Genomic DNA, 23,925 nt, shown 5'->3' on the forward strand with positions numbered 1-23,925 from the left:
CAAGAAAACACTCTCACCGCCGGAGCCGCCCGGGCTTCCCAGCACCCCCCTCTCCTTTTCGCATCCATACAGAAGCGACAGCCGAGTGTTACATAATTTATGGGATCCCAAAGTTGCCCCCCTCCCCAAACGCGGCGGAGCCGGCTGCCGGCTCCCCGCCGCCGGCCCCGCACCCCGGCAGCACCATCTGCCCGCGCCGCCGGAGCGCTGGGCCGGAGAGCCGGGAGGGGGGGCGTTGTGTAACACCCGCGAACTACGGCCGGCTCCGCAAACATCCAGAAAACTCCCCGACAAATTAAGGAAATTTTCTCCAGTGTTTCTGATTAACCTCGTTACATAAGGCGCTTGCATTCCAAATCCACTCTCGCAAGCTCTAAATATACCCCGCGCAGCCAAACGCTCCCTGCGCACACGCCCGTGGCCACCCGGCCTCCTCCGGCCGAGCCCGCTCCTCCTCGCCTCGGCATCCGCCGAACGGCGCGCTCCCTGCTCACAAATCGCCTCTAATTAAATGTTTCGGCGTGTGACATCTCGATGGCTTTTACTGTACGCGGATTCCCTGAGTGGGAAGCTGCCTGGGAAGGGGGGGTGTGGCCAAAAGGGGAAAAATACTGTAAAACACAAGCCAACACATGATCAGCCATATTCCAACCTACAACCCAAACCCCCTCCGTCCGAGGAGAGACGGTCTCGCCACCGCCGGCGGCCGGGCATCGCTGCCCCAGCCCCGCCGGCGGCCGCCGAGGGGGCTGCGCTCCCGCCGGGCACGTACTTTTCTCCGCCCGTCATTTCCTTCAACAGCCGTGTGTATTATAACATAGCGTTATTTAATTCATTTTTACCCATCACCGAGGGATTTTACCGAGCGAAGCCTCTCTAGCGCGCTCCCCCTCTTGAAGGAGCAACGCTTCATAAATTATTTACAAGTAATTAAAGCCGCAGCCTCCTCCCTCTCGCACGTCTCGGCAAACTCCGGCGGCGTTTGAAGCCGGGCCCCGGTCCGTGGCCGCGGCGGGAGCAGCCCGCCCCGCACGGCCCCGCACCGCTCCGCCCGGCAGCGCGCAGCTCTCCCGCCGCCGGCGCGGCTCGGGCGCTGCCGCGGCTGACGCCAAACTTCAACCGCCCTGAGCACCTCCGGAGCCGACCCGCACGACTCCGAGGCGCAGCCGGAGGCAGGAGGGCTTTGACAGCTGGAGGCAGAAAAGGGGGGCTCGATTGTTTGCAGCGTTTTATTCGGGGGCCGGCGGAGAGCGGTAAGAGAATCCCAGGGCGCACGGAGACCCTCTGCGAAGTTGTGCACCCTCAACAACAGCAGCTACGAGATCATCCGCTCCGCGATGAAATAATTTTTAAGATACACTTAAATGAATTAAGAGAAAACAGCGCGCAACAGAGTGAATAAGTCACCCGCAAACCGCAAATCTCCTGTTTAATCACAGATCCCCCATTCACAACAAGCCACAGCACACCAGTTGAGAAACTGTCAAAAGGAGACAGACGAGGGGGAGAAAAAAGGGGGGGAGGAAGGACACTGCAGCTTTAAAAGTTTGTTCCCTTGAATCCCAATACTCCTGCTGTTGCTTTATATATTTATAAAATTATGTAATTTCAGGGGCACAGTACCCATCCGGATACCACAGGCAATAAACGAGAGGGAGAGGAAAGCACCAAACACCGCTCAATATTTTCATTGCATTTGTCCCTCCTCCTGCAGCAATTAAAAGAAGCTATAAAAGTTTGCAAGGTTTTGCAGGGGGTAGAAGCCCGGCTTGTTTGCGTGCGCGGCTTCAACCAGCACGAGCAATAAACCAGGGGATTAAATTGCTGCATTTCCCCCTTCTCTCTTACCCCCCTCTTCCTATTCCCACCCACCCCCCGATCCCACTCCCCCGGCCCCCTCCCCCTTCCCCAAGTCTCCCTACCTCTGCTGCTGCTGCTGCTGGAGTAGCTCTGCCTGCGGACGGGAGCCGGCGCATCGCTTTTCCGGGCAGGCTCCAGGTTCACCGGGGTGTCCCTGGCGCCGGCGGCCGCCTCGGAGACGCTGCTGCCCGGCTCACTGGCTGCTGGATCGGGGGCTGCCGGAGCCGACTCCATGTTTTTCCCAATGTAGATCGCTTGGAGATGGCGAGCTCCTACACTCCCTCTATCTTCTGTTTCCAGCGCAACTCTATGGTAGGAAAGCAGAAGGGAGAGAGCGAGCGTGATCCAGATGGGATGTGAGCTTGCCTGGCTGTGACCACAAGCAGCGCTAGCGAGAGCTGCACACCCCCCCGCCCCCGCACCCCCCGCGCTCCGCCGCCAGCCCCGCGCCCCACGCCCGGCACCGCCGCCCTCCGGCGCGGCCCCGGCCCGGCCGCGGCACCCGCGCCCGCCGAGGCAGCGCAGGCTCCGGGAGGGGCGACGGCCGCGGGGTCCCTGCGGCCCCCGAGCGGGGCCGGGGCCACAGAAGGAGCTGCCATTGCCCAGGGCGGGCGGGGAGCCAGCCCGACCTCCGCCCGGACCGGCAACGACGGCTCGGCGCGATGGTGGGGCCCGGCCAACAGGGCCAGCGGGCCCGCGAGGAGCTCCCCTCTGCAGCCCCGGTACCAGCGGGAAGAGCTTCCACGCAGGGCTGTCTTCCCTCCCCCATGACTGTTTCAGCTGAAGCCGCATCAGAAGATGCCAGCTGTATTAAGCGTCTCAAGACCCACATGTTTAGCTGCCACGCAGCCGGAGAAGGCAACATTTCAGACAATACCTCTCTCTCAATGAAGTGCGCTTTGACATAGAACAAAAGGTGAATAGCAAGGTGCCAGAAAACCTCCAGATCTGGTCTGACTTCTGCAAGGACCCTTGTGCAGTTCAGAGTCTCGGTAATGGTCAATTCCTTATCCGCTGCCTGATGTTAAAATCCAGTAACAGCTGCCACAAACACACCCTGGAGAACACATCGCTCCTGTACAACAGAGGCCATGTTTCATGCAGCCCTACTGCCTCCTGCACAGAAGGTGCTAAAGCTGCCTGCTTTGACTGCTCTGACTAGAAGCATATCCCGAGTAGACCAAATCATGATATTTTTACTGAAAGCGGTTCAAGCTTTTTCCAAATGCCACTTGATCATGTGCAAGCAGCTGATGTCATACCTTCTGCCAACCAGGACTGCTGCTACAGCTTTCAACACTGCTGGTGCTGGTACCTGATGAAACTTTTAGGTAAACCCTGGGCAATTCCACATTTTGCAGTATAATCACCAGTACTGCACTGCTCTCCCACCAATGGTGTCTGCTCAAACAGCTGTGAAACCTACCATGAGTCCTACTTGCCCCTGGATCCTGTCCACAAATTGGATTTACATCTTGCACTGCTGATAGTTCTTTTGGTGGAAGGGTAGAATCTTGGGTCAGTTGATTTAGAAGTCCTGAAGTTCCAATTACCCGTGTCTGGAAAACAAACACCACAACAGTTTTGATTATCTCTTGTCTGCTTCCATCTGAGAGGAATGGGCAGCGATTGCAGAAGACAGAGTAACATTAAAAAATCATTCTGCATTCACTTTCAGAGCATAAATAAATGTGAGGTGGTCAGAGCTGGTCTTACAGACCTTGCTCGCTGAGTAAAACCAGGTCTTGTTCTTTGTGATTAAGTACTGGGGAAGGGCAGGCCTGGGAGCACACGGGCTATGGACACAAAATGCTACCAGGTTTTTCACCAGCATCAAGTCAAAGGGTCTCAGGCTGGATGGAAGCTGTTCCTAGAGAGCAGCCTGAGAAGGAGAGCGGGTGGAAGTGACGAGGGGAGCAGGAACACAGGTTGCTCCCCAGGACTGGTGTGGAGACTGTGAGCATCCTGGAGCACACACTGGCACAGGCAGGGGCCACGGGCTTTGGGCATGATCTCTCCAGAATCTGCAGAGGGCAGCAAGGTGGTCCTTCTCTGATGCAAGTTTGGTGGATTAGAGCTGCAATCTCCTGCAAAGTCTCTCCCTTTACTTTTTGCTAATTGGCAGCCTCCAAACACAAGTAAGAATTATGTGATCTGTGGAAACCCAGCTGCCTGTTAGCCCGAGAGAAAGCTTATCCCTCCCTCCTCAGATGGGGGTTTTAGCAGGCTGACCAGGCAATGTGTGTTGGGAAACTTGCCCGGCTAATAAAAAAAAGAACTTCATTCCTTAAAGCTGCCAGACCACTGCCTTTCACCAGTGCTGGGAACAATTGGACTACTTGCCACAGTAAGGGTTATTCCCCTGAGTGTTTTGCAGGACTGGTTGTAGTATTGCTGCTCCTTCAAATTATCAGAGAGTTTAGAGTGGGTTTTTTCTCCTTTTATCTGTTAAAGGCTGCTGATATTTTGTACACCTACCTTTGTTACACAGTTGTCATTTAGTGCATTTAGTGCATCTTTTTTAGTCATTTGGTGCATCTTTTCACCTATTTTCTAAATCTAAACAATTTTTCAATTTACTTAGAAGAGAAAGGAGAAGGAAACATTGAAAGCTACAATAGGTCAACACAGTAGAGCTTTTGTTTTCAAAGTAAATTGTGAGGGAGGGGAAATCACAGGAGTAAGCCCAAATGCTTAGAACATCTGAGTTAATGGAGAAGAAAAATTAATTTTATGTTTTTTCACAACATCTCTCTCATAAATCACCAGCAATTAGAACCAGCTAAAGCAAGACAAATTCAAAGCATGTTTATAGAGGCCACAATCTAGGAGCACCTACACAAGGCAAAAAACAAAGCTGATTTGCTCTAGCAAAAAGAGAGGCTGCCCACAAAGTGAAAGCACCATGAGCAAAGGAAATAGGTGACAGTTAATTTGAGATTTATATAGTGGATGAAAACTATCACTTTTGTCCAAAGCTCCCTCTCCATGAACCTGTTCTGCTAAGACATTTCCTGGGCATAGAAAAGGTCTTCCTCGTTCTTCAGTCTATTTCTAGCTTCCAGTCTCTACCAAGATGGTTCATTAACTTTGATCACTGAGCTTGTTTCAACAAGTGAGATGGCATTAGCAGCAAAGACAGGTATGCTGAGAAACTTGAGGATAAATGTTTAGGTAGATGAAAGAGGGCTTTAGAAATTGCTGCAGATACTACCTGCAACAGATCCTACCAGAAGTATCAGTAGTGGAACAAAAAGAGACGAGTGTCACCAAACATCTCCTATTGACTTAGCTATTTTCATGTAGATACAATGATTAATAATTTTAAAAATTCTAATTTAAAAAGTCACATAAATCTGACGTGATTCTGGAGTAGAGGAGGTAGGTATAAAGATCATCTGGACACTTTTTCAGTGGCAGAGGAAGTGGCAGAAGAACTGTAATGCACACAGTCACCAGACACACAGAAAGCAATTCTTGGGCAGGACAGGCACGAGGTAGAGAGCACACAAATAGGTGCAACAAAACCACAGCTCACACAAGAACAGCACCCCAGCATTCTGTTCACTGCCTGTCAGTGTGCAAACCTGCTTTGAGCCTGACTCACTAAGGGTCTTCTACACACATAACCAATCCAGCTGTTCAAATACCTCCCTCCAAAAAGAATGCCCAAGTACATTCCTGACCCAGGAGTTACATGAAACCATAGAATATCTCAAGTTGGAAGGGACCCATAAGGATCACGGAGTCCAACTCCCTGCTCCTCGCAGGACAGGACTAACACTAAATCCTGTGACTAAGAGCACTGTTCAGACTCTTAAACAACAGCCCACATTCTGGGGTCTGGCCTACCCCTGGCCACACCACACACATGTCAAAGGGGGCTGTCAAGCCTTCCTAGGAAGCTTTGTTAGCTCCAGTCTAGCAGTTGTACAGAACACATTGATGCAGAGATCAATAACCATGAGGACAAAGCTTGAATAACATGGCAGAGTTACAGCTGCTCCTCCTCTACAAGTTGCTTTAAGCAATGCACTTTCCCTTCCATTGGGCACATCCCTGTGGTTTTGATGTCTTTGCAGAAAAAAAAATAAATTAAAAAAATCATAGATGGAAGACATTTAGAAGAGCAAGTGTCAGAGTCAAGCAAGGCATAGGACACCAAGCAGGTCTTCAGTACAGTTCTGATGCCATCGTGCTTATGTACCAATATTCAAAGAAGGGTTTAAAATATATACATCTATTCTTTGCAACTGCATTTTGCAGCATATCTTTTAATGGTTCACAAAACTTTAGTTAATTAAATTTTACAGCAGGACAAGAAACTGCTTCCACTGGAAGCTTCCACATACAGCAACCTCCTCAAAATTATGCAACCCATTAAGCTTGCTTCAGCAAAAACAGGCAGACTGGTAAACTACAGGTATGGAACCTGAATATTTGGCAGTAATTAAATTAAACACTACCTGAACAGCATTCTCTCATATCCTAGAAAACAAAGTAAAAAATAATGGGAAAGAAATAAGACAACTGTGCTGGAGGCACTTAGACTGGATGCAGCTTCAGTGGACCCTTTCCCACAACCTTTATCTCTAAGCAAAGTGGAAAGCTCATCAAACAGTTGATGGAATTTGCACTCACAGACATAATTTTGTTTGTTTTAAAGACTGAGGAGCATTTGTTAACCAGCTAGCACAGCACAGATTCAGTGGAATCTCCTTCTTCCTGCTGTAAACTGATCGTGTAAACTATGAGCTGCTTTTCATTGTTTGTTAAGCCTCTATTTCCACTCTCGTCTCTGCCATTTGGATTCATTGCTTCTTGGATTTTCTTTTTCTGAAAGAAAGTGGAGAAGCACACAACATACAAGTAAAGAGTCCTTTGTGCTTATCTGTACAGCCCAATGTCCACAATCACCATCTCCTGATAGAGAGTAGCACAGGTCAGTTTTTAAAAATGCAAGACTTTCTGTGAGTGAATTAAGGTAAAAGGCCCAAAGATATCCACCTTTCTCAGCAAGCTGGTTTTGCTGCTGTTTTTTGCAGATTGTTTAAAAAATTATTGAATATTTTCCTTTAGCCAGATGAAGACTTGCTTTCCATACACTTGCAGACAACTTCTTCCTCCCACAAAGGTAAGCTAATTGAATTAGAGGAGCAGCTCAGCCTGCCCATATTCTCTGGAGAGTTGAAGGGAAACAGGGAAGAGAAAAATCTGATCCAGAGATACATTTTTGTTCTCAAGAAAATGGAAGATTTTTTTTAGTGAAGATCAGTAAATGAGATGCCATTTCTGAAACCTTGGATCACTTCAGTCCAAAGGGGGTGTGGTTGATGTCTAATTAGCTCTTGCTTCAGCACTACCTTCTTCACTGTGTTTTTACTTAAGAGCTGTTTCCTCAAATACCACATTTATTATAGAATTCATCCATAATATCAGACACACTTGTGCAAAAAGACACACCTCTCTAAAAGTAAAAATAGCTTAAAACCAGGGTAAAGCAAGGAGAAATAAATAGCTTGTCCATGATAAAAAAATATTTCTATTGTCTAGATGATAATTTTGTACATGCCTTCATGCATCTTTGTCATTCTCCCAATGAATTTCCACCAGTAACCTCACCATTTCCAACAGCACACCTTCCAAAAGGTGGGGAGGTTATTGTACAAACTGTCTGCCCCTTCCCAGCCATCTCACCAACCTTCTGGACAGCTGGAGCAAAGCTCTCCCAGGTTTCTCACTGCAGCAACAAGGAGCTGCACCTGTACCCATTCTGATTTGCCTTCTTTTTCTCCAGGTCACAGAACTTGATCTTCTAGCTTAGAAACACAAAAATTACCTTCATTGTACATGTAACAAAAAAAATTACACAGCCCATCAGTATAATCACGCAGGCCAAATACACAGCAGAGACATTACAGCTTAGATGAGCATTAAAATTGAATTATGCCAAAAATTCAGAAGAGAAAGTAGTAATTTTATTTTAAATGGTCAGGTTTTACATAATTTGAAGCCTCATTTGATTTATTTAAACATTGTATCTAGTAAAATATTTTTATTTCAAGGAAAATGGAAAGCTGTCTACTGCATGCAAAGATCAACTTGTATTAAAGAAAACATATATTCTGCTGCCTGCTTTAACTCTTTGAGAGCTTCAAGCTCCACAATAGAACAGCTTGTGTCTTTTATAACAGTAAGTCCAAAATTTTATATATTTTATACAGACTAGAAAGATTAATATGAAGCTTCAAGTATTATGCTGAAAAAAGAATACTTGGAAGAGGAATTTCATAGTGAATATATTCCAGCATGGTAATGGAACAAAGGTACAGTAAGACAGAGAGATCTGTTTTTCTCTGTGTTTGGAGATGAGAGGGAAGAGGGCAGAACTATTTCGCTTTCACAACTGACAGTTCTAATACCGTAAAAACAAATTTGGTTGTTGTTAGAGTTGTCTTCATGTTCTATAAAGCACTGAAACCCAAAATAAGCCTTGCTGTTTTTTCAGCTTTTTTTCATCTGATGAAAAGTAAGTACCTTATAACCAAACAAAATATTTAATTCGACTTGAAACTAAAAGATGCGTTTTGTGCCTTGATTTTTTAACATGCTCATAAAAATTATGTTGAGATATGTTTCAAAGTAAAACAATATTTTCTGTAAAAAAACCAAACAAAACCAACCAAACCCAAAGCAAACTCCTGAAACACATTTAAAAAGGAACATCAAGGTCTTGCATGTTTTTCAATTATTTCTTCTTCAACTGAATAAATCAATCAGAAATTAGAGTTCATTCAATTGATCCAAGCATGGATTTTTCTAGCTGAAAAAGTCACTCCATTTGGGTACAGCTCTGGAGAGCTCTGTGGTTCCTTTGTGCGGTGAACAGGGGATTTTTACACATTATCAAGTACACAAGTGCACACAGGCTGCTCAGGAATAGCCATGAAAGAGACTCAGTATCTGAAACGAGGAGCCTCAACCATCCTCAAATCAAATTTCAGCCTAAGTAAGCCTAGCAGTGAAAAATCCCAGCTCTCTATTTCTGAATCTCTCCAGGCCTGTGAATGCAGCCCTGAGACTGCTAATGCATCTCTCCTCTTTTCCTTTTTGAAAGATTCATCATTTTTCTTTAAAAGAAAGCCATTATCTAAGAGCAAAAACGGGCTATGTAAAATATCCTCACAAATGTATTTGCACACACTGTATGCTCTCATTTAGAAAAAAAATGCCTTACAGGTTTCATGTAAAAATAGAAAGCTCTTTCCTACACAAAGTTTGTTTTAGTAGTTGAGGTTTGAATCTTGTGACTGGGAGACTTCATGATAACCCACACAGTTATTTTGAAGTTTAAAGCAAAAGTAAAACCTGCTGTACTCCATAGATTCTTAGAGTACTCATCCATTCCAGCTTGTAGCTTCAAGTACATTTTTTGTTACATTTCTTTCTCTCTTTACTACCTTCCATAATATGTAGGATTCTTTCATGATTCCTCATCGCAATCCTTGTTGCTATTGTAGACATTTAACAACCATTTGAAAATGACGTAAAGCAGAAACTCAGGCAAAAGTACCAAAGATTAAAAAAAAGAAAAAAAAAATTAAACTAAAATCCTAGGTGGTGAATAATTAACATGAAAATCAGCTTGCTTACAGAAAAGATATATATATTTAAATATTTTATATATTTTAATATTTTATATATATTTAAATTATTTTCCCACATGCTTCATGGCAAGGTTATCCTATGGACATAGTAACAAAGTCCACAGGGCTTTTCCCGGATTCTTTTTGCACTTTCCACCATGTTTCATCCCTGCAGGCCTGCCACTACTCACCCAAAGTAATCAACACAGATTTTACAGTGTGCTTAGCAGGATGGCAATCATTTGCCTCTAACTCAAGGAGAGAAGGAAATAATTAAATATTTACAACACTAGCTTTACACTAATACAATTTTTCTGTAAGTTTTCTATAACCTTTATAATGCACTGATGTTTTCCTGGTGCACATACCAGTGAACACTACTGCTGTGCCTCCCCCTCCACTGAGACTCACAGCTTCACAAGTTCTTTATTGTGATTTTCAGTTACCATAAGGAACCGACAGATCACAGAACAGTTTTCAAAGGAACAACAAGTGGTTCACTTTAAAGTTCATTTCTAATGTTTGTGGCTTTTCATAAATCGATACAAGCAGGCAAGAACAACACAGCAGCTCTACTTCAGAATTTTGGATTGTCTGAGTGTAAAACTGTACTACAAACAAATGTTCTCTTTAAACTAGCTTTTTTTCCCTAATGCTCTGAAATTTGTCTGAGAAATTGTTGGAAATCAATTGGTTTAGACTTTGAGAGCCAAAAGATTTATATTTCTCCCAAAAAAACAAAAGCCAACCTACACTTTATATACTAGATACTTGATATCTAGTGATCACCTGTTTTCCACTGGGAATTTTAAGCTTTCCCTACTTTCTATCCACACCTCAAAAAGTGCCAAAATCTAACAAAACCAGGAGAAAGAGGTTTAATGAATAAGGAACAATTAACAGAAATATTAATACTAGTACTTTATGCCCCTCTGCATCAAGCAGATACGAGGCAAGCAGCAGCATGTGATGATTTTCCAAAATGAATGGTATTAGCTATTCTATCATTTCAGGTTCACAAATCCAGGAGAGCAATCTTACTTCAGATTAAAAAGCCCTTAATAGTTTTCAACTTCAAAATCTTCCAGCTACTTTATGGGATCTTGTGTCCTTTCATTTGCCATGCTGGGCCCCCGTCTGGTCAGCTCTGAGCTTATGTTCCAACTCAAAAAACAAAAATAATAATTTAGGAATGCCCTTTGCATCGGTGCAAAAGAGTAGAAGCTTCATGTGATATAAAGTTTACATTCCTTCTAATCTCATCTCATAACTCTATTCCATGGGGACATCTTTACCAAGGAATAGATTCTTGGCCTAGGATGCTGAAATTAAAAATTCCTTACTAATTAATTTTTAGTTGGCACAAATCAGAGTCTTTTTAAGTTCAGTAGGAACTGTAAGTCTATTCTCCTTGTTTAACCACTTATAATTAAAGATAAATAAATAGCTCAGCTCTGTTTTTTCCCCAGATGAACGTACTGATTACCACAGTAGGTTTTTCTGCAGAACTTCAGTCTGGGGATGTGAGATTTTTAAGAATCCAACTCTCCAAATGCTTTCCCCTGAGAGAGGCAGGGAAGGGGGAGGTGAATAGTTCTGAAAAGATCATAAAAACTTTCCAGCAATATTTTTTAAAAGCTCATAATTGTTTTTAATACTCAAAGATGGAATAGTTGTTTAAATGACCATGCTTGCATGCAACCCCTTTAAAAGCACATTTGTGCACACTCTGGACTGCACACACAGACACAGGACAACCACACATTTAGTCAAGACTTTCTGTATCAGATAATTAGAGTTATGTGCCCCTTTTGGCTACACACAATTAATAGAATGTATACCTCAGACTTCATGGGCAAGCAGAACATCCAGAAAGCAAAAAATTCAGTGTCAATGGATTTACACATACTTATACCAGGAAAGACTGGGGGCTTGGAGAAGTAAGACTTGGGAAACCATATAACTAATAAAGAGTAAAACTAATAAAATACTTCACATGCTACATGCCTAGGTACTCAGACCTCACAAATACCAGGAATAGGGTCTTTAATATTCTGGGTTTGAAAATGAACTATTAAACCACAACATATTTAAATTAGTAAAAAAAACTTCCTCCTGAGGAAAAAAAAATAAAAGGAGAAAAACCCTAAAATATAAGATCTGTCAGGGTTTTTTAAAAAAACATGTCTCCTCTTTGTGAAGTTTTCAAGCTCAAGAAACTGAGTGGTACCACTGGCCACAGAATTACACTAAACTGTTTTAGTATTGGAAAACGAAGCTGTCTTTTTTGAGAGGTCACCTGATAGCAATTCTGTTCCCTTGACAGCATCTATGGAACTATCAAGAGGAGAGTCAGAAGAAGCCATGACCGCAACAAGCCTCTCTATGATGGCTGCACTCACCCTGAAATCAATTTCCATACATTGTGTAAGCTGACTGCTCACTGTATGGACTTGGTACTTTGGTTTCTGGACCATCAGCAAAGGAGAAGAAACAACACAGAGGTTCCAAACAAGCCCCTTGCTGAAAACATATGTGGAATGATTTCATGCTTTCAGAATTGGCTCCAAGGAAGCCTAAGCCAAGTTACAGTACTTGTTTTGCCAGTAGCAGGAAGGAAGACATCAAAATAACCACAAATAGTTAAACAGTATCCCTCTGTTCTTGTCATGCAGAGTGACACAGATGCAGCAACCTGCTGGAGCCTCTGAGAGGTTCCACCAGGGAGCTGGCAAACCAGGGATGGTCAGCACAGCCCTGCCACTGCACTTCCCCCTCTGCCCTGTCCCTTTTGCTTTGCTCTGTTCCTGCTTTTAAAAAGCAACACCCTGTTTTAGAAGTGCTGCCCAGTCACAACGGGAATAGCTCCAGCTCCTCAAATCTCCATGCTCAGGGTTTCAAAAAGCAGGATTGACCTACAGCTGGAGAATTTTGGGCGCCACCTCAGCACTGCCAAAGCCCAGGAGCTGTAGCAGGCTCCTGATAGAAGCCAGTCATATCAGAAATCATTTAACCACAATACCTGTCAGCTTTTTCACAATTCTCTTTATTCCCCATATGTATGACACTACAAAGTAGTAGTAGAATATATTTAAGCTTTTATCCAGGTGCGCCTTGGTTTGTGACTGTCTTGAATTCACACTTATGCCCACCTTCTAAAGTGCTTAAATGGTGGCAGAAAGCTATTAAGGCAAATAGAAGAATGAACAAGAGCATGCATGGTTGACATAAACTAATTTTTATATTTAACTGCATACGTACAGTAACTTGACCATGGTATTCAGTGATCTGCAGATTGTGAAGCACTGTTGTCCACAAACACAGAATTCAATAAATAGCTTTCAAGGTATTCATTAAATTTCTGGTGTAGATAAATAATGAGTAAGAGCCAGCTATCCATTAGTATGCAATACCTGAAAATATCTGTTATCCCTCTTGATCAATCTGACCCAAGGTCTCCCTGCCTCTGGGGGGAACTAATATTGTAGTTAACAGAATAGTGTGCTTTACCTATAAGAAACCAGAAAGAACAAAATGAGTTAGTTACTCAAATAAGCAAGCAATTTACCCCAGATTTGTAAAAAGCTATGGAAAAAATTCCTTTTAGGAAAAGAGTTCACAGCATGCCACTGGTCTAAAACATCCAGAGAGCATGCAAGCCTTCCAAGATGCAGAAGAGGTGTCAGCTCTTCGTGACTTAGTCAGCAACAAGTTGTCTGCCTAAGCCATTAAGTCTGTTGCCTATGAACCCTCCCTGGCAACAGGGAAAGGGAGAGAGGCTCCTGCATAAAATCCACTTCATAATTTCAGAACTTCAGTCCTGACTCATCCCTGCCACAGACTTGCTTTTGGTTACAGAGAATTTGTTTTGTTTGATTTTAATTTCATTCTGAATTAGAGCAACATTATTATTCTTGCCAGGAAGTAGAAGGGGTTAGTGTGCAGCTATTTCATATTTAAGCAAGATTGTGCTTAATGCTTTCATTTTTAGTGCCACTGCCTCTGCAGAATCCCAGATATTTCAGTGTTTGGTCACTGCTACTTTCTTTATCCCAGCAGGTTCCCAATGCAGGCAGCTCATACACTGCTATGCTGGCTCAGCCAAGCAAGACCAGGAGTTTTGTGTTTGTACTGCCTGTGTCTAACCAGAGCAGCAGCAACTGATGAACATTCTGAAAAGCAAAACCTCTAAATGCTCGAGAAAATAGCTAAAGCATTTGGCTCTCCAAGAAGAAGAAAAGATCAGATGGGTGTGCAGTGCACAAAGTGCTATGGAAGCCACTAATGGCAGAATGTTCTCCATGCCCTGGAAGGACAAAGAGAATTAATACATTGCTGCAGTTGCCCCCAGGAAGCCCTGTAGATTCCCGAATGGGTCCACACTGGCTTTATTCACAGATGAGCATTTACATTTGGCCATTTACTGGAATGTTTCTCACAGTTGTTTTAATTTATGGACCAAGAGCCACACTTCTAGACTCTTAAAAATGATTAAAAGAAAAATTGGCAAGCTTTGCATTACCTCCCTTCCTGTTTTAACTCCAGAAAGGGCAATTTCTGGATGAACTAACTTGGGCACATCTCTATAGTTTTATTAGGAAGAAGGATGCTCAAGTTACAGACTTTGAAGGGCAATTTCAAATCACACTTGGAACTCAAGGGGGTCTAATAAAGTAGAGGGCTATGGGTATACAGAATGATGGACACTTCAATACTGAATGTAAAATCTTCTGTGCTGTTTCTATATTAATGTTTTAACTCATTAGTGGGTTTAATTATGCTGCACAAGCTAAAAATGGAGTTTTCTCAACTTATTTCTCTATATAAGTGATTTGGAATCTTTTAATATTTTCTGCTCGGGGTCTTTTATATGATGTGATAAAATAAACAAGCTAGAATAACAGCCATATATTAATCTGTGAGCATTCACAGAAAAGAAAAATCATCTCCTGTTTCAAGTTTCTATGCACCATTAAAGAAGCAGAAGAAGCAAACAGAGCTGCATTCTGTACTGGAGCCCTAGGGGAGTCTCTAAGGGGAAAATGGCAGGGGTTACTCTTCATAAAGGGAGAGAGGGATTTGCTGAACAACAGGTAAATAAAAAACTAAATGCCACTTCCTGGATTCTAGTAATCTTCACAAGCCACTCATTTTACTACATTTTTCAGCTTTCACTTTTATCCTTTCTCACTGATAAAAATACCTATAAATGCTTAGTTTGCATCCATCTCAGCTTTACTAAAATGATAGAGCAAAACAGACTGTAGTCAATGACCTTATATCAACTGGGCTACATTATGCATCTAGAAATACAAATGAGATTTGACACTAAGTCAGGTTTTCAATCAGGGAGAGTTACACATCTTCATAAATATCACCCAGTTTTATGCAAGTCTACTAAAAACAGGGTTGTCCTGAAACTTGTTTTTCCAGGGAATGTTCTGAGTACTTAGCTTTCTGACAAATTTAAATTATGTTTCCTTTAGTCAGAACATGGATTTTTCTACTGATTTATCTGAATTTTTCTCAAAGGCATTGGCACAACATATGAAATGGGAATATGAGAATAAAGACTACTTACAGAGGTCATATCAAGACAGAACATAACATAGCAATACTGAGAATGGTTACACTGGAGCACAACCTGAGAATTATTTTTGGATAGTGCTGATTGTCTGCACATCATGAAGCTCTAGTCCCTTTTCAGTAGAGGCTCCTGTATCACCTTTGAAAATCAGGCTTAGAAAAAAAAACTAAATCTTTTCAAAAGCACTCATGAGCTTTTGGAAGAGAATTCACAGAAAGGTTTCTGCACAATGACACTGAGCTTCACAACGTCTAACTCACAGTCAAACAAGGCTTAAAACAATCCCCAGGGCCCAGTTTGGTGCCCAGGGCTCCTCCTCAATGCAGAAGGAGGGTAAGCAGAGATGAGGTTCACACAGAGCAGCAGAGATGTCTTAAGGCTGCAGACACCAAGTGAGCAAATCCTCACTGCAGGGAGGCTGCTGCCCCCACTCTCTCAACTTCCAATACAAAGGCTTTTTCTGCCATAAACTAGAGGGTACACCTGTCTTTTATAAAAAGCTGCAGGGAAAACTCTTTCTTTATCTAATAGCTCAGCAGTAAGAGCTCTCACAAAAGTTTTAGGACAGTTCTAATTCCTCCTTCAGCTAAGGTTCACATCTTTTACCCAGGGGAGCATAAGGTAGATACATCTACAACTTCTGCTGTTGAAACCAGCAGAGGACAGGTGGGGAAGAGAATGGTGTGAGTATAAGGTAATAGGGACGTGCTGCTCCTTAAGAGACATCCCTACACAGAGTCCTGTCCTAGAGGCTGTGAACAGACTTGATTAGGTAGGGGACTTGCTAAAGTGACAAGAGCTAAGGTGCAAATACCACTGTCACTGATACCTGCCCTTCTGGGGGAAGACATCCAGAACATGCACAGATTTTCCATCCTTGCTCCCCAATAACAAAAATGTCCCTCCTGTAGCATCATCAGGCTGTGGTTCCCACACCTAAAACAGCTCAGGGACAGACCTTCCTTCCACAGACACGAATTTGCTGATTGGCACCATCACATGTGATCTCCAGTGTACAAAGATACAAATCTCAATCTTTATTTCCATGTTAGAAAACAACTGTAAAATGGTCATTGTGACAGGACCTCTCAGCTCTTGCTGAACTCTTAATAAGCAGAAACTGAGTTGGAAGACAGTGCCTTTTCAAAAGCAAATTAACTTGCTTCTCTGTGACAGACAGTGGTGTCCTCATCCTCCTGTATTCCCAGCTTCTGTCGAAGTTAAAATCCAAGAGAAGCTGGGATCCAGGAGACACCTTCTCACAGCATTTCACATAACCAGCTGCAGTGTACAAAGGGGAAACAGAGATGCTGAGGAGCACAATGACAGCCCCACAGTGCCCTGATTCTAGCTGGGGATCTACAGGGGCAAGCTCCAGGGCAGAGAAACTTTCCAGTTTAGATGCAAATTAACCTACCAGCATTACCCCCACAACCAGTGTTGGTGTGACCATAATTCAGCCCGTCCCAGGAGGGTCACAGTGAGCAGAGGAAAATTCTGCTCAAATCCAGTGAACATGCTCTTGACTGGTTTAACTGCTTAGCTCTACTTGTAAATTAAATGGGCCAGTTTCAACTCCTTGCTCTCCAATATTTGGGGAACTGTCATGGGATTGCTAAACACACTCAAAACTTCCAGTTTAGCTTCTCATAAATTCTATACAATCTCAATCCAGTAAACCCTTCCACCTCTGACCTTGTGATTGCAGCTCCTAAAAAAAATCTTCACTGCCAAAAGGTTTGGCTGCTCCTGCTGAAATTGTTCAGATGTCACCATGGCCTAGAAGCTTCCTGCAACTTTCCAGCAGCCACTGGTATAAAAGTGCACTGCAAGCTCAGACAAGAATTACAGACACACCAGCATCTGAGAAAGTATTTTTTACTGGTTTGTGTTGCAGTGGAAAATAATTCTTTTGACAATGCACAACAAAAGGGTATATAATTCATAAAAGAAGTCCATTTATCATTTATAATGAAAACTCTTGTGCTTAAAAGTATGATGTTCAGCATTATTTTTTTCTGACTCAAACTATGTATCGATGCTACTTTTGGACATACAAAAGAAGTTTCTAAAAGCTGTGATAGGAAGAACTTTCACACCTCAACATTTCTAGTATAAAACAATATATAATTTATACTCTTGGTGCTTTAAACCTCTTTCAGATGAGAAAATTACAGTGAGTAAAGTATTTGAAATGTCAGACACTAGTATAGACATTGTCAGACAAATGGTATTAATTACAGACACTCTCAAAAAATCAAATAGTTTTTAAATTAAAACTTGATTTAAGTTTCTTGTCAAAATAAGAAGATTGTCTAGGTCTTAGCTGTATTTAGGCAAATGTCAGCAGAGTTTTAAGGCCTGGAGGAAAATATTAAGAGTTTGGTGCATCTGGTTTGGCCATTCACGTTCCTCATCTCATTGAGTTCTGTCCCCAACAGATGCTTGATGAAAAAGCTCAGCTGCCACACATTTCTACAACTACTGTAAGTCTTGGGGGGAAAAAACCAAACTAACACAAAACAAAACTGGGAAAGGTACCAGAGAAACAGTGGGAGACAGAGAGACTGCATATCTTCCCTTTTTCTGAACTATGGAGAATTAAAAGGCTTAACTTTTTAGAAACCAGATGTATCAGTCTACCTGAAAATCATGCAAAGAAGTGCAGTTCATCACGTCTGTAAAAGCAGCTGCCGAGGCAAAGGTGAAGTGCTGGAAGGAACCCTGACCTGTGGGTGTTTCTCCCAGGGCACAGAGACAATTCATATGAAACACACCAGCCCTGGCAGCTTTTCACAACTGTTTCGACCTAAAGCTTGAGGTGGAAAGACTGACAAATACAAAGGCCTTGTCTCAGCTCCCATCTTACTAATTTCAAACTTCCACTGCCTTGAGAATTGTCAGAAAGGGTTGGTCTGTGAGCGAGGCAAATGAGCTCGCCTGCTCTGCCCATACAGCCAGGAAGAATTACAGAGCTGTCGGCCAGGACCTGTCCTTGCAACATTTTATTTCTCAGCACACACTCCCCTGACGTGTCACTGTCCCCTACACCCACAATCCTCAGGGTTCTTGAGCAGATATTTTCACCAGGAAGTCACCTTTATTAAACTTTCCCTGAGAGTTTTACCTTTTCATTATGGCCATTTTTGTGTGATGTTATTCCAGGAATAGATGTGTTACAAACCAGAACTAACTCCACCAGATGGTATAAATATGTCTGACTGATTATTCCAAAAACATAAAATGCAACTTTGCTCACAGTTGTGTTCATTAAGATTGGCAAAAGCTTGCATTTTTGTTTAAATCCTGGCTGAATTCAGAAGAAATCCAGCCCAGACCTCTTGCTACATTCATTCACAATTCTTTTACTACAATTGAGAGTGGAAGGAAAGCAGAAATTGTGTAGGTGTTACCCTGAACCGATACACTGCATGCACTCAGTCCAGTTGCAGAAAAAGAGACTGGGACCGAGGTTCACTGAAGGAAGCACTCTCTGCTACTACTGAATAAATGAACACAAAGACACTATGTGCTTATAGAACTGGAGAATTCTTTAAAAGCAAGAAAGAGATTTTCATGTACCAGACTCAAACTTCAAGAGTGCTTTAAGGAAACTAATGCAACATAGAGTAAGAGAGGTCATGACAGTTCTTCTCTAATTTATCCTTAACTGCAAGCTAAAGTCTTTTCTCTTTCTAAAACCAGAGACAAATAAGTTGAACAGATAAACTTCTACACATTGCATAATTTGTACAGCTCATCCTGTTCTTTAGTGGAAAAACTTGGATGGAAATGCTCTTGACTCTAAAAAGAGGTATTGCTGTGATCCCAAAGAGAATTATTTGAGTGCATCCAGTTAAAAGACACGTGGCAAGAACTAAGGCTTACTGTATTTTCAGAACTGGAGTGCAAACATCACAATTCATCTACGACATTCTTCAAAGAGCCTCAGAAAAAGACAAAACTTCTCACATTCTTACCCTAAGACATGAATGTTTCTTTTTCCTTGTGCAACACCATTTCCAAATCAGAACTTTCACAGGCTGGAAAACTTAGCAAACTCTTCACATAAGAGCAGACTTTAGATCAAGCCCAAATATATTAATTTTTGGATTTTAAGAAGCATGTATAGCAAGAATTTTGTTTGTTCTATTCCCATGTTATCATAGTTTCATCTTCTATTTCCTGTTGCAAAATTAAATTCCATCTGATTTTCGTACACTATAGACAAGAAAATCCCTGAAAGAACTTTTTACTGATTAGACTTCTAAGAAAATATTCTCAGTCACTATAACAATGAATATTGACTCCCAAATTCAGGCCTACAGAAAGCAGTCACAGAAAATTGTGAACCATACAAATAATTTGATTAATATGTTTCATCATCCTTTCGGTTTTAAAGCTCTCTTCAGATTTTCTTAAACAAACTCCTTAATTGTATTTGAAATATTTAGATGTGATCTTGATACTAATTTTATGTCAACATAAACTTAGATAGGGGTGGAGTTTTTTTAGATTTACTTGCTTATTACACCACAATGACATGACTCTACACATATCCATTTAATTGAATTCACACTGCTTGGTGTTACTTAACCTACTCCGAGCAAAATGAGGCAGATAAACTGGTTTTCAGAAAAAATAATAAATTTCAGTGGCAGTTTATAATCAGCTTTCTTTTCAGAGTTCTTAGTATTTCAGTGTTTGGTTCATTAGTGCTACAAAGAAGCACTTATTTACAGCAGCTCCTTCAGAATGAGTTTTTAAAGGAGTCTCCAAATTCCATTTTAGCAAATGCTTACCTTGAGGTCAAGCAGGAATTTTCAGCTATAGTAAAATGCCACACTCAATTTTCATTAAAAAATCAGGCTGCAGCACCAAAAAGATAACAAAAAAAAATCCTCCAAGAGAACCAAAAAAGAAAAAAAACCAAAACAAAAGAAATAAACAAGCAGGTCAAACTAAGAACATCAGTTTGTGAAAATAAATCAAAGAAGCATCAGAATAAAAGAATAAAAAGCCATCTGTTTACTCTTACTCCTTCATGAGGAAATATCATAGCCTTTGATTATACAATAACACACAATTTTTTTCATGAGATTCCTACCTCTTACAAAAAAGTGTGTACATTTTCATTCTGTGTGTGTAACTCCTGCCTTACTTGCCATGTAATCTTCAAACTTCAAGGAAATTATCATTTTTGCCTTGTTTCCAGGATTATTTTTACCAGTTGTCACTACATCATCAGTGCTTTTTCCATGTCTGCTTCAGTTAAGATTGGAGTAGTATAAACACATCCTTATGCACATATACAACTATACAGCAAACAGGCACCACAAGAGTGCAGTAAGAACAAGAGCCAGCAAAATTGTAATGAATTTCTGGATTGAAAAAATTATTTTCTAGATAATCTTTATGTTAAGAATTTATGTTTCTTCCAAATTTCAGTACAGTTTAACTACTCCAGTTATTTTCAAGAAAATCAGCTTTATATCCTTTTTGGTCTTTCTGGTTTAGCCTTTATTTTTTATAATTTCTTTTGTCACTCACCATTTATCACTGTCCCTCCTCCTTCCCCAGTTAGCTTTAATACGTTTCATTCTCCTGGAGTATTTTTTCCATCTCAGCTTCATTCCCTGTCTCCTATTTCTGGTTCAGCCTTGAAGTTCCAAGTTGTCTCATTTTCACAACAGAGTTTGTCACAGATCAAGCATAATCTCAGCTGCACCCTTTTCCCACCCTTTTGATCCCTGCAACTTTCATTGTTTCTCTGAGCAGAAGGCTTTGAAAAGGAGTGCTGTATTCTGATTCCAAGTCAGAGATGCTGCTCTCCTCTTACTTCCTCTCAAAATAAGTTAAGAAGGAAGATGAAAAAACACATCCCTGATTCATCAAAACTTAGGGAGCACAGAATTAAAAATGACAAAATTTAACTTGCAAAGAGTATCTTTTTATATCTACTTCATCTTTTTTGGATTTAAGGCAAAGCTGAGGAAAAAGCAGGAACACATAGGTCCTACATAAAATGAAATACTGGACTTCAACATCCACTGCTTGTGTGACAGGCAGCCCACAGCTGCCTTGTGCCCTTTGAAACAGGCCCATCCTTGTCTCCTTGGCAAAATTTCCCCACAATTCATTCATTCATTTGCATTCGAGTGGAAGCAGCACCTTTAGAAATAGATCTGAAATTCAAGAGTATGTACCACCGCATTTTGATCTGTTTTGATCTGTTCTCTGATATCCATGGGGCATGTAAGCAGCTTTGGCATGTTCACAGATTCCAAGTTCTCCCTTGCAGGGCTCCATTGGGGTTTGGATAACATGCCCTGGGGGTATGTAAAGTAACACAGGAAGATCGGGATCAAAAAGAAAATCCTTCTGCTATATTTGATAATGGGAGAGGTAATCACTTCCTGCCAGACTCCAATGCAAGTCTTACATTCTAGAGACATGTTTATTCCATGAAAAAGGCAAGCTCTTTGCAGGCAAAAGCAAAACTCTTCTTATAAGGGACAGCATTAAGTTTACTTCTAGTATTTCTGCCCAGACACAAACTGAATAACATCAGCAGTAGCGTTTTTGGTGGATGTTCAATTCTGTGTCAAACTTTCCTTAAACAAGGCAATCATGCTGCTTCTTGGCTGTGAAGCTCAAAGGAGATTATTCCACCAGCACATATTTCTGAGGTTTGCAATCAAATGCTTTCTTTGGGAGATGGAAACATTTGAGAATCATGTTAGACCACAGAGAAGCATTTCATCTCCACTACATCATCTCTGCACCATTTGCAAAGGCTATTGCCAAGGAGTTGTCACTCCCATCTCGGGAAGCCCATGGAAAAGCCATTTTACACTTTTGTCTTTCTTCAGGATTAGATTACTCTAATTCTTTATTGACTGCCATGCACAACAGGGCTCTGCACAACCTCCAGCAGGCACAGCCTCCTGCTCTGTTTTTTGTGAGAAAAGGATGATTTGAACATATTGTGCTGATTGTAAAGCCTTTCCATCAGCGGCAACAAAGTCAAAGAATTGATTATAAAATTGTTCTGTTTACTTAGGTCACAAATTATGGTCACTGCCTTTTCGCTGGCGAGTTTAATTGGAACTGACTGGTTGAATCCTTACAGAAATCCTGTACTTTATGGGACATATCACACCCTCTCTTTTCCCAGCAGTGCTCCAAAGCTGCTTGAAGCAAAATATGGCCACTAGAAGCTCTTAAGACGTACTGTTCTACACCTCCCAGGATGAATGGGGGTTTATTTTTTAAAATCGAAGCTGAAAAAAACCCCACACTTTCTAGCAGCTCATGGTGTTAAAATTGATTTTATGGTGGGCTATTTCACTCAAAGTACTGATTTCTGTGTTTTATTAGCCATGTTTTTGATTGTTTGCTGTATTCACTTCCAACTGCAGGATTTGGATTATTTTCTACCCTCTCTGTTGTCTACCAAGATAAATTGCCAATTGCACTTCATATAGCAGGAGACTCATTGCACCCCTTACAGATCAAACTGTTACTCACATTTACTCTGATAGCTCAACTAATGCTTCATTTACTCCTGCAAATTAAGTATTGTTCAACTCAAGCTCAACCTGTTTCCATCTAAAGAATCTAGAGTTAATACTCATTGTCCTAGACAAGTATTTAGTCACTTCTGGCTCTCAAACCAGGATTAATTCTGTTAAACCTAGGAAGGCATCATTTCTCCAGAACGGTAAAGTTAATTAAAAAATACACACACAAATATATATATATATACACACACACACACACACACACACACACACCTATATATTGGCCATATTGAGAATATTCATCAAGCTTGAAGTTCTGATTGTCAGTTAGCCTTTCCAAGTTCATCACAGGGTTTTTCCAGCCCTGGTTCCTAGTTGCAGCTTCCTGTCCCTGGAATGCCAGATCATTTCCCACAAGGTGTTCCAAACCTTATTTCTTCTGGGTCTGGTTCCTTGTTTGATGAACAGAACTCTCCTGCCCACATGCCTCCTGATTAATTATAACATGCTTTAACTGTTGTTCATTATTTGATAAAGCAACAGAGGGATAACTCCGGCAAGACATCTACCTCAAATTTTGTGTTCATGACTCCCTGCTTGTATTTGTTCTTGTTTACATCTTCAGCTCTGTACAATGGGGTCCTGTTAGTAAAGCACAGCACACTGGTGTGCTTAGCAAGGAACACTGAGCAAGCCAGGAGGACTCAAAGGCCCTCTTAACACATTTGCAGTGAAAATTTCCTGCAGCATAATAGGCTTGGTGCCCACTGACACCCACTAGAAAGTTGACTAGTGACAATTTGTTATTCTAGTCAGACTTGTTCCCAGCCACTCCTGACATTCAGAATTGTAGTAAGAAAGTATATTTTTATTATACTGAAAACACTCTTTGAAACAGATTTAGAATTGCAGGAGATCTATTGATGTAATTCATCTCAGCTGAAACTACAGAGCAGTGTGAGGCTTTTCCTTCCCTTCTGTGTTTGCATATTTGACAGTAGCTGTTTCTGTATGCTTAAAAAAGTGATGTGTCTGTCAGTTATTATTTAATTCTCCTCTCAATCACATTAGGCTGAACAAAGACAGGTCAATTACATACTCTTTTTTAAAAGACACTTTCATTAAAATCAAGTTTGATCAAGAATCAACATTATTTGAAGTCTTTTCTCCTGTCATCCCTAAAGCACACAGAGATTAGCACTCAAGTTCCTTAGCCAGAAGCACTGGAGAGACTCCCTCACCTAACCTTTCTCTGGAGAGGAAGACATGGCAAATGCAAAACTGCCATGCTATAGACTATATTTTTGGT

At 41.7% G+C, this 23,925-nt stretch overlaps 1 protein-coding gene across 6 annotated transcripts in view; it reads right to left on the reverse strand.

Moving 5' to 3' along the window:
- The window catches only part of RORA (RAR related orphan receptor A), a 516,409-nt gene that overhangs the window by 355,909 nt on the left and 136,575 nt on the right, over window positions 1–23,925 (reverse strand). For 3 of the 6 annotated variants that reach the window (XM_068204188.1, XM_068204183.1, XM_068204185.1), the window contains 2 exons: window positions 2,738–3,419; window positions 1,923–2,167 (listed from right to left, as the gene is read on the reverse strand). In XM_068204188.1, coding sequence (XP_068060289.1) covers window positions 1,923–2,167; window positions 2,738–2,766 — 274 coding nt within the window. In that variant the 5' untranslated portion in view covers window positions 2,767–3,419. Of the gene's footprint in view, window positions 1–1,922; window positions 2,168–2,737; window positions 3,420–12,919; window positions 13,017–23,925 lie in introns of all 6 variants that reach the window. The other 3 variants (XM_068204184.1, XM_068204186.1, XM_068204187.1) reach the window with 3 other exon arrangements.

This window comes from Anomalospiza imberbis, chromosome 13, assembly GCF_031753505.1.
Source record: "Anomalospiza imberbis isolate Cuckoo-Finch-1a 21T00152 chromosome 13, ASM3175350v1, whole genome shotgun sequence".
Lineage (NCBI taxonomy): Eukaryota > Metazoa > Chordata > Aves > Passeriformes > Viduidae > Anomalospiza > Anomalospiza imberbis.